Source organism: Uloborus diversus, chromosome 4, assembly GCF_026930045.1.
Source record: "Uloborus diversus isolate 005 chromosome 4, Udiv.v.3.1, whole genome shotgun sequence".
Lineage (NCBI taxonomy): Eukaryota > Metazoa > Arthropoda > Arachnida > Araneae > Uloboridae > Uloborus > Uloborus diversus.
In genome coordinates, this window is record NC_072734.1 from 14073654 (window position 1) to 14087037 (window position 13384).

General features: G+C 33.2%; 1 protein-coding gene across 4 annotated transcripts in view; it reads right to left on the bottom strand.

Moving 5' to 3' along the window:
* LOC129221576 (obscurin-like) overlaps positions 1-13384 on the bottom strand; it is a 294822-nt gene that overhangs the window by 129821 nt on the left and 151617 nt on the right. For 3 of the 4 annotated variants that reach the window (XM_054856083.1, XM_054856082.1, XM_054856080.1), the window contains 2 exons: positions 7076-7132; positions 5244-5480 (listed from right to left, as the gene is read on the bottom strand). In XM_054856083.1, coding sequence (XP_054712058.1) covers positions 5244-5480; positions 7076-7132 — 294 coding nt within the window. The remainder of the gene's footprint in view (positions 1-5243; positions 5481-7075; positions 7133-13384) is intronic. The other variant, XM_054856081.1, reaches the window with a different exon arrangement.

Consider the following 13384-nt stretch of genomic DNA (forward strand, 5'->3'; position numbering starts at 1 on the left):
GGGAAATCAGTTTGCATTTTTAAAAAATTCCGTTTTTTCTTTTAGTTAATTATAAGATTATGATGCCTCAAACACATGAAAAAATATAGTATTCTATAAATGGTATAAAATAAATTTTGGATTTACTGGGCTCATATTTCTGAGGTCTTTGAGGGGTTAAAGCAATGGTTTTCAAATCTTTTAGATCTACGCCATTTTCTCTTCATACGGAAATAGTTCTCTCCCCCCTCCCTTCCTTCGCTTTCCGTAATGATCTAATTTTATAAATGCTATCTTGGTGCTGCAGTTCATTTAACTGGTTAATATAGAAATATCATATTTTATGTAAAATAATTTTTATGCATTGAAACACTTACTTATTATTATACCGTAATTTAACTACATATACTTTTACATTTGCAAATCATGCGAAATTACGAGAAATTAGCTGTTCAAAATTAATTTGTGAAATATTAATACGGTATTAATGCAATGAGTAGGCTTTTTTTTTTTTTTTTTGAGCGAAAAACTTCTCAAACTATTTCCAATGAAAATATGTAGTTGTTCCTATAGCGTAGGCGCTCAAACCCGAAAAACCACAGAAATGACATTTTGCTAATTCTTATTTTTCGACACAGATTTGATTTTTTGCCTCATAAGTTTTAGTAATAGTACGTGCCCCTCTTTCCCCCATAATAATGGGGTCGTTTCCAAAATTTTAAAAGCATTTTTTTTCTGAAGGAGCATGCTTAAAAACATAGGATCTGACCATTTTTTAAATAATTTATTTAAGTTTAATATTTTTAAAAAATTACTTAAATCGTTGCGCTTTTATTGTTTACACTTCTGTCGTGTGACATCACAAATGATGAAATGCCATTCAATGTTGCTATTGAGTCATTCCAAGTCAAGTGACCTAGGGGTCCCCACTCGACCATCTCCGATTTGGATGAAATTTTATAGAGGAGTAGAAATGCCTTTGAAACTAATCAATGCATATTTTCAGCTTCCTAGATCCAAATCCTGAGGATCTAGGATCTCCGAAAAATGTGATCCAAGATGGCGGATCAACTTTTTGTGCCGAATTGCCAAGTTTACACCAATTTTACAGGAAATTTTATTACACTAGAAGCTTGAAATTTTAGGCGCTTAAAGTATAGTTGACCGTTAGTAAATTCAAGTATTTTTGTGAATTTGAGCTCTTTAGATTTTGTGTAGCATGCGCGTGAACTTGTGAAAAAGCGCGATGGGAAAAACATTTCCTGGATTTTAAGTTGTCATAAAATCTAAACAAAAATAATTCAAAAGCTTGTACTGCGTGATTCCATTATAAAAATGATTGTTTTTAATGGGTTACAGTTACAGAGCTTAAATATGTATTTTCTGGAAGATATTGTGATTCAAATTGGCTCTCAAAACCATTCAAGTGAAAAATAGCCTATTTTCAAAGCGCTATAACTCAAGTTTGTCACCTTGCATCTTCTTTTTGTTTATACCATTAGAAAGAACACACTTTTTCCTTTCGAAATAAGTTTTTTCTTCGATGGTGTTCTTTCGAATAAGGATAAAAAAACGAGCTTGAAATTATGTCAATCGTAACGAATTGCCATGTTCAATCTCAGATCACGGGACATTTAATAACACTGGAAGCTTGAAATTTTAGGAGCTTAAAGTACTTTTGGTTGTCAACACGTTCTAGTATTTTTGTGAGTTTGAGTTCATTAACTTTTGTGTAGCACGTATGCAAAGTCTTGACAAAACGCAGCAGAGAAACTTTTTCCTGGATTTTAGAATGTCAAAAATTCTGAACGAAAATGATTCAAATGCTCGAACTTTGTAATTCTATTGTCGATATGCATGTTTTTAATGGGTTATAGTTGCAGAGCGTAAATATTGATTTTCTAAGAGATATTGGCATCCAAAGTGGCTGTCAAAATAGTTCACATGAAGAATAGCCTGTTTTTAATGCCCTGTAGCTCAAGTTTGTCACCTTGCACCTTCCTTTCGTTGGTACCATGAGAAAGAACATATTTTTTCCTATAAAAATAGGTTTTCTTTTAGATGGTGTTCTTTCAGATAAACGGGAAAAAATGAGCCTGATATACTATTTGTCGTTAGCGAGAAAATCTCGTTCTTAAATAAATAAAGAATGGTGAATGCCGTGACAACCGACTTATAGGGATTTTGCAACTGTTATAAGTCAGAAATAGTTTTTTATTAATCATTTAAAAAGATACTTTGCAAATGAAATATGATGAAAAAAAGAAAATTACCTTGTTCTTTCTAGTGTATCAGTCCGCTTCCTGAACAAAATACTTTTCTGATTCTAACATATTTCATTCACAAAAGAACTTTTTAAATGATTAGTAAAAAACTATTTCTGACTTATAACAGTTGCAAAATTCCTACAAGTCAGTTGTCACGTCATTCACCATTCTTTATTTATTTAAGAACGAGAATTTCTCGCTAACGACAAATAGTATATCAGGCTCATTTTTTTCCGCTTATCTGAAAGAACACCATCGAAAAGAAAATTTATTTTTATAGGAAAAAATATTTTCTTTCTCATGATACCAACGAAAGGAAGATGGAAGGTGACAAACTTGAGCTACAGGGAATTAAAAACAGGCTTTTTTTCATGTGAACTATTTTGATAGCCATTTTGGATGCCAATATTTCTTAGAAAATTAATATTTACGCTCTGAAACTATAACCCATTAAAAACATGCATATCGACAATAGAATTACAAAGTTCGAGCATTTGAATCATTTTTGTTCAGAATTTATGACATTCTAAAATCCAGGAAAAAGTTTCTCTGCTGCGTTTTGTCAAGACTTTGCATACGCGCTACACAAAAGTTAATGAACTCAAACTCACAAAAATACTAGAACGTGTTGACAACCAAAAGTACTTTAAGCTCCTAAAATTTCAAGCTTCCAGTGTTATTAAATGTCCCGTGATCTGAGATTGAACATGGCAATTCGTTACGATTGACATAATTTCAAGCTCGTTTTTTTTATCCTTATTCGAAAGAACACCATCGAAGAAAAAACTTATTTCGAAAGGAAAAAGTGTGTTCTTTCTAATGGTATAAACAAAAAGAAGATGCAAGGTGACAAACTTGAGCTATAGCGCTTTGAAAAAAGGCTATTTTTCACTTGAATGGTTTTGAGAGCCAATTTGAATCACAATATCTTCCAGAAAATACATATTTAAGCTCTGTAACTGTAACCCATTAAAAACAATCATTTTTATAATGGAATCACGCAGTACGAGCTTTTGAATTATTTTTGTTTAGATTTTATGACAACTTAAAATCAAGGAAATGTTTTTCCCATCGCGATTTTTCACGCGCATGCTACACAAAATCTAAAGAGCTCAAATTTACAAAAATACTTGAATTTACTAACGGTCAACTATACTTTAAGCGCCTAAAATTTCAAGCTTCCAGTGTAATAAAATTTCCTGTAAAATTGGTGTAAACTTGGCACTTTGGCACAAAAAGTTGATCCGCCATCTTGGATCACATTTTTCGGAGATTCTAGATCCTCAGGATTTGGATCTAGGAAGCTGAAAATTTGTATAGATTAGTTTCAAAGGCATCTCTACTCCCCTATAAAATTTCATCCAAATCGGAGATGGTCGAGTGGGGACGATTTGAAAAATTAGGTCAGTTGACGTGGAATGACTCTATTCACAGATCAAAATATTTAATTCGCATCTTTACTCACGAGTATTGGCAACGATATGGTTGATAGCAAGCGTAGAGCGCAATTTTATTTCGCGACTTGGTTATCATAACGTGGAAACGCAGTAGAAAGATGCGGCAAAATGCATCATTTGTGATGTCATAAAGACCACGCCTTGTTTGAAAAATCGGAAAATTAAACAAATTAATTAAAAAAAAAAACTGTTGGGAAAATGAAAGTATTTTCTGGGTCCATGTAATTATTTTTGCTCATTTTATCCATTTCAATGACTAAAAGTAGTACTTTTGACTGAAGGAAACCACCCCATTCTGTACCTCGCTGGTGAAGCGCACACCACAGACAGAAAAGACCACTGGGTTGAAGGTGACTAGCAAAGGCAGGTTGTTTTCTGTGCATTATTATTGCAATGGCAGAAAAACATCTTCTACAGAGTTCCTTGACGCTCGATTGAGAATTTATTTGGGGGAAATTAAGAATTGAATACTACTTTATAATGAGCAATGTAGGGTCAGTTGAGGTTAAAGGAATCATAATTTCAATGTTTCAGTTTTAGATCGTTCCCTTTCTTTTGGATGAATTGAGCTATAAAATTTTCTGCGTTGGGTCCAAGATCCTTTGATAGTAACTAGGTATGAAAAATTTAAATTTATAACTGCTTGTTATCGAATGAAATCATGCTTCCTTTTACTCCAGAGACTATGAGATAAATGAAAGCACCACTTTTATTTCTAAACGAGGTTGATGAAGGTAGATAGATCATCGCACTATACACAATCAGCTTAGAAGCTTAAGAAGTTCTACACCAACAATACTCAAACTGCGGCCTGTAGGTCGCATGCGACCCGCTGAATCCTCCAAATGCAATCTGAAATCATTTAAAAAGAAAAATTGCACAAAGAGTCAAATTTTGCGAAGAATGTACGTATATTAGATTCATACAAAAGTGCAATTTTTTTTATCAAAATTAAATCTTCCAAATGAAAAGGAAGAGTTAAAAGCTTAGTTGCTTCTACTTATCCCAGAGTACAGCAATTATGGGGCAGATATAAACACCTCAATCGCTCATAAAACTAATTAGGAAGGTGAAATTCATAAATGTGTTTAGAAACTTTTCACATGCGAAATAAAATTTGATGGAACCAGTTACTTCGCATCGGTAGATTTGCAGGAAAGAAAAATAACCATTCATTTCAAAACGCAACTTTTTTCAGTCTCATCTTCAAACAAAGATGACGACTACAACATGGGAAAGCACTATAATGGGCTCATAGTTCAGACTGCTATAAAAAATTTTAGAGGGTGGTTTCGGGGTATTTTTTCGTTGGGGGGGGGGGGACAGGAACTTTCAATCTTGTGGTATTTTCGTGGGATTTGGAGGAGGGGGGCACTTTTGCCTACACAATTGCTTGGAAACGAGCAGAACTCTCAGGCTCTCTTCTATATATTGCCTAGTTTTCACTCACCATCAATTTGTGTGTGTTTTTTTTTTTAAATTACCACAACTGTAGAAATGGAGTTTTTAGACTTGGTAATTGGTATAAGTCAGCACTTACGCAACTTCAGGTTAAGTGGGGCGCTGCACGAGGTGCTGCCCTTTTCGTTGGCGGCGACCACCGTGTAAAGTCCTCCGTCTTCCGACGTGGCGTCCCGGATGGTCAGGGAGTGCCGCTGTCCGGCCGACTTCGCTGAGATACGAGGATCCTTAACCAGCTTCTGATTGTCCCGTAGCCACGTGACACTGGGGGTGGGCTGTCCTTCCGTTTCGCATTCTAACACAGCACTCTCCCCCACTGCCGAGAAAAGAGGAACAGAATTCATGAAAAGGAAAAAGCAATCGGCAAGGGGCCAGATATTTTTGTAAGCAAACCATATGGGGGAAGGGGGAGTCGTGGTAATTTTTAAAACATCGTTATTCATTGGAAAAGCTTTAATCTTAGTTTTCTCGTTTGTGAGAGTTTTCTGAGTAGTTATGTGAACAGCTGTGTATCTTTTTAACTTCGATGCATTTAATATTTTATTGATAAGAAAACACAAAAATAAAATTATAATAGATACCAATTGGAAAATACACTTTTCATTGTTAATGAAAATATGTAGAGGCAGTGACGTGCAAAAATTGTCACGATAGTGATTTTGCCACTGTTGCAGTATCACAATTGATAACAGTAATAAAAATGAACCCAATATGGTTATTTAGTTTTATTAAAGAAACAAAGCATTGCTATATGTAGCATTTTTTATATTTTGTTTTCAAAAGTTTTTTTTATATAGGATGTTCCAAACCAATTGTGCAAAAAATGCCACTCGTAATACCACAAAACTTCAATAATTCATTACACATACTACTTCCCAATAATTCTGAGTACTGTCCGACCATCGCTTACATGGAAAGGCTAATATCCGGTTTATTGGCGGAAATGGACGTATTTATTAGTTCACAGGGGTGTTAGTTGGTTTGTTACAGATGTGCCTCTCTATTATTTAGCCTTAGTTTTGTAAAAATAAAAATTTGCTCTCAGCAACATTTTTTTTAATCTGAAGATAATTCTACCTATATTCTCACAGCAAAAGTTAATTGATTTATTTATTCACAAAAAGTTTTGAGCTTACCATTTTGCTTTTACGTTCCTGAACGAAATGAAAATATTTTATTTTCTTTTTGTTGTTTCCATGGTAACTATTTTTGTCTTCCCCCATTTCATTTTAGAGAATTCAATAAATGAGTAAGGCACTAGTGACATTATAAAACGCGTGCATCAAAAGCCCACCGTTATTTTCCCGTCTCCCCTGCCAGATTCATTCAGATGGAACAGTCTTTACTTGGCAGATTGCCAAATTACATACAATCCGCGGTCAAACAGTAAGCACACTTTTTTACAATGCATTTGATTTATTTCAAAAATTTTGACTGGCAGTAGTTTTTGACTGCTTTATTCAAACTTTGTTATTCTATTCGTAATGATGCCCCTGCAATGAATTCAAACTTTCGTACTTTTCATTATTACATTATTATTATTATTATTATTATTATTTTATTACTATTGTTATTTTATTATTGTTATTATTTTATCATTACTGTTATTTTATTATTGTTATTATTTTATTATTACTTTTTTACTATTATTACCACCATCGTCATTATTGTTATTATTATCAACAACAACATCATCATCATCATTATTAATTATTATTATTTTTGATGTTTTATTTTCGCGTGTTTGCGAAAGAAAAGAAAAATATGTCTGTTTCGCATATGTGTGTGTATTGAGGAAATTCTGTCAAAACGAGCTGATTTTAAAACAAAAATTATCTTCAAAAGAAAAAGAAAAATGAATAGGGAAAGAATTAACGAACATCTAAATGTCTTCAGAAGAAGAATACTTACACGTGCACGTGACTCCCCGAAGCGTCTTCGAAAAGCGTGGTTTATCCATCTCGTTTTCTAAAAAGCATTCAAGCATTAGTCACACAAAGCTTTGCCAAACCAGCAAGGGAATCAAAAAGAAAAATATAATTCAATATCATTGATTCAAAACAAAATAACCAAAAACATGAATTTTTCATTTGTTCAAAACCATGTTTGAAAATGAGATTCAAAAATTTAATCCCCAGATTAAAATTTAAAAATCGCAGCAAGCGCGTCAAAAAGATGTGAGCAAATAAATAGCATGGAAAATAAAAAAAAATACGTACATCTTGGAATCGCAGCAGCATAGCATTATTTGCAAAAATTAGAAAAGCGGCATACTGTACCATATCTTTTGCAACATTACGTACAAAGTCTTAATGATCCGTAATCAATTTCATTTCTGTGTTTTTTGTTATTATTAGTAGTAGTAGTGTTAAAATTATAAAACTTATTATTAGTGTTGAGACTGTTAAAATAATTATTATATTTGAAATTATCAAAATTATTAACATTATTAAAATATTTTTCATCAATTTTTTCAAAAATTATTATTTCATTTTGTTGTTTTCGGATAATTTTTTTTATTATCACTGAGGAGCAGTGATTTGGTTGCCTCTGAGTTTGAAAAGTGATCTCAGTTTTAGTCTACCACGTCAAGTTTTTGAGCTACATACGGCTCCATGCTTCCAATCCACAAAATAAAGGACATTTTAGAAAAAGATAGGTCAAAGATAAATTGTTTTAAGCAAACAAAAATTATACAGGGTGTTCCGTTTGAACCTGCAAGACCTTTATTTTCACAACCGTTAGTCCTAGATGTATACTTCTAGTAGCAAAAATGTTCAAAATCAGATGTAGAGTTGAGATATTAAAAGTTAGAAACAAATGAAAATGAGTCAACAAATATAAAGTTTAATGTTTTTACGGGCCCTAGGTCCACTAACTAATATTTGGAGAAATAATCTCCATTAAAAACTACTACTGACACAAAAAACCTTTACATTTGTGGGCCAAAACTCAAGGAGATACTCCAGTTCAAAGTTTTAAGGGACCTTACAGAAGATGAGATTGGAATTTATTGTCCTTTTAGAGGAATGACATGTCAAAGTACGAAAAACAAAGTATTTATATTTTTCATTGCTATTCAAAAATAAATGCAAATGTTATGCCGTGATATACGTAAAAACACACTACAAAACCTCGAAAAAATTTGAAACAACACCCTCTGCACACATATAATTCTAAACACTTGTTAACCACTATAATTTCCCCCAAAAGGTGTTATTGGCGGCGAGTGAAAAGTGGTGTAAGTTAGAAAACGCTGCGTTTCATATCTCGGTGAAAATTGGTCGTACCAATTTCAAACTTTTTGTTTTAGAATTATTTTTAAGTAGATAATATTTCCCTGAATATAAGTTAGGGGATCTGGGGACCGTATAAAAAGTTAAATTTTGTGTTTTTTTATCATTTTTATTTTTACTTCAAACTTTCAATAGCTCAAGCCTGCATCTAATTTTTGAACATTTTTGCAATGTGAAGCATACATCTAGGACAAACGGTTGCGAAAATAAAGGTCTTGGCAGGTTAAAACGGAACACCCAGTACACATAGTACAACCTTGTACCTTGTCACGTATCACTACAATCTACACCAGTGGTGCCCAACTTTTTTTACCCGAGGGCAGCACCTCATATTAATAGGATTGTCGCGGGCCAGAATGCATATGAAATTTTAAAAATTGTTCTAGATAACAAGGAAAAGAAAAGAAAATTACAAACTAAGAATTATCGTTATCATTACTAGACAATTATTTTATTAAAGCAAAAATTTGTATCTTGTTTTTCAGAATCCAATATTTGAGCATTTGTCTCCGAATTCGCAATTTAATGGCAAATCGTGATTTTTCGTTTTGTTAAATTAAATAAACCATCGAGCCACACGGGTAAGCTTCGCGGGCGGGATTTGGCCCACGGGCCGAAGTTTGTGTACCACTGATCTAAAAAACGCAAATAAATTACATTTTCGTGTTACTGATAAACACGGAATCATTATGCAAGTGTATCTTCATTTTTTTTGCCCTGATAATAAAGTGAATTAAAATTTCTCAAACAAAAAAATAATATTTTGAAAAAATAAAAACTTTATTGAAATTTAAAAAGGCTTACGTCAGCCCTCAGAGACTATAAATTGCTCGAGTCACGTGTTTTAAATCCTGAGATACATCTGCGCAAGATTGGCGGATTTATGTCAGCCAATAGATAGGAGACCAGTAGTTCTTCTTGTGGTGCGCGTTCTCCCTTGGAAAGTGGTTATGTCCACGCAAGATATAAGAGAAAACCTGACGTGGTAAAGGAAATAAACTACAGCTTTCAATTTAACAGACCTATTTTACTTCAAAACAACTCAAAAATCTAACTCAGCAGAAAGTTTGCTACATATTGCTTCCATGTGTTATGATATGTTCCAGTTTAAAACAGCATAACGGGCTGTCTAAAAATGATGTCATGTATTTTAAATCACATTTGACCACCTCCGTATTTTTCATAAAATGTCACGCTTCTCCTTACCCCCTCCCCTGTCCTTGTCACATGTCACGCTGTATTACATAACCATATTGTTATAATAAATACACGATGTCACTCTTTTTGTTATCCTCTCCTTTACCCTTGTCCCAAACTGTCACCATTTCACGAACCCCCTCCCCCCTCAAAGCATGAAATCATCCACGGACGTCCCTTAAGTATAAGATATTTTAGTCTGACTTTCATATTTTATCAAACGGGTGAAAAAATTTGTTGTATTTTCTCAACATATTTTGCAATGAAAAGTGTTTCATATTGTATATGTAAAAGCAAATGTATCGGCTCCTTTTGATATTCAGCACGCTTGCCCTAAACTGGAGAAATTCTATAAGTGATAATATATGCATATACCACAATCACAAAAGCCTTTTTAAAGATTTTTTTAAAGATTTTTATTATTTTCTCATCCTGCAAAGAATAACTTTGTAGGATGAGCATATTTTTCTTCATATCAGATCTTTCATTTTAAAATAGATATTCGTTTCAATTCTCGCATGACAATGCCAAATCGTAGAAGTAGAAGTCACTTTGAATGTCCCTGTCAATCTAAATGTAAGTTCTAATTAACTCAATTCAAAAATTTAGAGAAGAAAAATATTGAATTTGCACTAATTGAGCATAATATCTATCGATTGATTGTTTCAAATGTAAAAAGGTTTTTAATTTATGCTTTATGTGTTAGTCAATTAAGGAATTTCCCAGCACAAGTAGAGTTTCAACAAAATTAATCAGTATCATTAACGTAAAAAGGAAAAAAAAATTACGGAATATTTCATTCGCAACTCCAATAAACTATAGAGGACGTTGCAGCCACTGTCTAATGGCGGATGAAAAGGTAAAACAAACAAATGCCGTAACTTATAACTTACATCTACGCTTCGTGAATGGCAGTAATTTTTCATCGTGTTTGTGGGAAACTTTCTTTTCTATTCTTCTGAAATTACATTACACCATAAACTGTCTGAAGCCTGTAATTTACCACAAAGAAAACATGTGGAATGGAATGTTTTACCTTTTTCTTTAGTATTGTTAACCACCGCAAGGCAGCGTTTCGAGCTCTGGAGTTGTGAATATACTTTGGTTTAAATGTACATTCAATTCAGCAGGGTTTCGTCTACATTAAAAGGGATCTAAAACACACCATTTACAAGACTAAAAACTGCAAAAATTTACCCTTAGCAAAATTACGGTGCGTAAAAACAGACTACTAATAAAATGATTATCATATCTCTGCATAAAAACGACTCTGTAGTTTCTTAAAATCATTCTATTATCATATTATTTTTATATGAGTTTTATATTAAGTTAATTTTTTTGTGTTTCTGATTTCATATGAATTCTTTCATTTACTTAAAAAAAGTAAATCTCGCAACAATAATAGCCCTTTTAACAAAATTAGTCAAAGTTTCGTAAAAATGATGAAAAATTCAAAAAATGGACGCGAGCAAAAATTTCAAAGAGATCACGATTAGCACTTAGATTTCCAAGTTGCGAAATAATGGATCGTCAAATTCTCCACTTCTAACAGGCACTTTAATGACTCATCAAATGCTGAAGTAGAAATAGTTTTTTTTCCATAAAAACAAGAAAAAGAAAACATGTGCAGTTGTGGAAGATTGGAGAGCTAATAATAGCTCTATCGTTAAACTGGAGAGAAAAAAGAATGTGCTTGGCATTTGGGAAGTTCTAAGCAAACTAAAGCTATATTTTGTTTATTTAACATTTAGAAACAGAATAAGCAAGGTCGACTAAAGACAGTCAACTTATTTCGACAATAGGTAAAAGTTCACTATCAAAACATTTTTGGCAAGTTTCTCGGAAAATAATTTTTACGCAAAGAAAAGCAGTGTTTTCAAAAGCGCTCTCCCCTAAAACCACCGTGTTTCACAGGATTCAGTATGAAATAGACCGTCATCGAAAGAATACATATTTCTCCATTTAGTTCACTACCTTCAGATTCAAGTGGCCATAATATCACAATTCATGCATTGACTATAATGTGGTTGAAAAGTTAAAAATCAGTTAAAATAAGGTCTTTTTTTATTTAAACGAATTGTAATAAAATCAGATTCAGCATATTATTGTCCAAACCGTTGAATACAGGTTAAGTTAAAAGAACATATACGTAATGCTAAGTGGACATATGTAATTTTTGTAGCATGTGTCTCAAACTTGCTTTTTAAACTAAAATAATTTAGTTCAAAATTTGTACAGAAAACTTTCTAATTTTCATTAAAAAAAATGATTTATGAGAGTGATTTGTTCCTAAAATGGAAAATTAATGAAAAGGAAATCAGAAGACTCTTTGCTGGAAGCATTGCTTTTTCTCAGATGTATTCGGTTCGCTATCTCAGAGTTCAACGAATATCAATAGCACTACCACTTCAGTGCTCAAAGAATACACAACGCTTACATTTGGTACTATTGTAAGGGGCACTTTACTTTACACTATAGTGTGTCACTCCACAAGTAATAAGGAAGATGGAAGGATAAAGCAGACCATCGTTGGGCTTTAGCATGACCAACGATGAAAATTACATGTGATTTTAGTAGACTACTAGAATATATACACGAAGACAACACGGCTGATCAATGATTTTATCACCTGTTAACATATAAAATAACATGGAAAAATTCTGATCCAAAAGGAACTACATCAACAAAAAGAAGTGGGTATCAGGATCTTTTGCAGTTTGTTTTCAACAAAGACACATCCTCTGCCAGGTTCAGGACCTTGACAGAGTGCCAGCAATTGTAGATGGTGGCACATCAGAGCGAATCAAAAGCTTCAGTCTGGGACATACAATGACTGGGGGCATTGTGGAGCAGGATAAGATGACCTTCGTTCCTATCCCAATGTTGAAAACTTTTCAGTTTACAATCAAACTATCATCCTGATGGTTAGGCTTATACTGAAGTTCGTAAACCAAGTTCAACGACCTAATCTATGAGGGTATTGGTAGCGGTGGATGATCCTTATCTATGCATTAATCTAACAAAAAAAGTCCAAAAGCCCTACAGTCTTAAGAATTGATCTTAATAAGTAAATAACCTTTATTCTGGCAATAAGGAGAAATTGCCACCAAATTGAAAATAAGTACAAGTCCCCTGATTTCCCATACAAATTAAGTTGTGTCTGCAAGAAAGATATTGTTAATCTGTAGCAGACCGTATATTCCAATTACGAGAGCAACTTTCAACGTAAATGTGATAAATTGATACTTGGGATGATGTGTCTGGTTTGCTACATCCCTTGGGTGTGATGTAGCAGACCAGACACATCATCCCATTTATCAATTTATCACATTTACGTTGGAAGTTGTTCTCATTAACTGGAATATACTATTATTAGATACTGAACCATTAAACTGCATTCAAGGAAAAGATCGAGTAGATGTACATGAAGAAATTCGCCGTTTTGTAGTGTCACCCACATGTTTGGCGTGGACAATAAGAAATCAGTGTCAAAGGCGGAGAATGTTGGTTTACTTTTGTTATGGCGCTGAAAACCCTCATAAGTAGAAAACATTAATTAATAAACTGAATATAAAAAAGGCAAATTACACAGTTATCTCAACATACGATCTAAACAAATCATTGCAACCGTTCAAGCATGAAATGAATCACGAAGTTAAATATTCGTTTTAAAATTACAGGTGTTTTTTCTGAGTTGAAATCTTTCCAGCATAATTTAGGGGAAAAT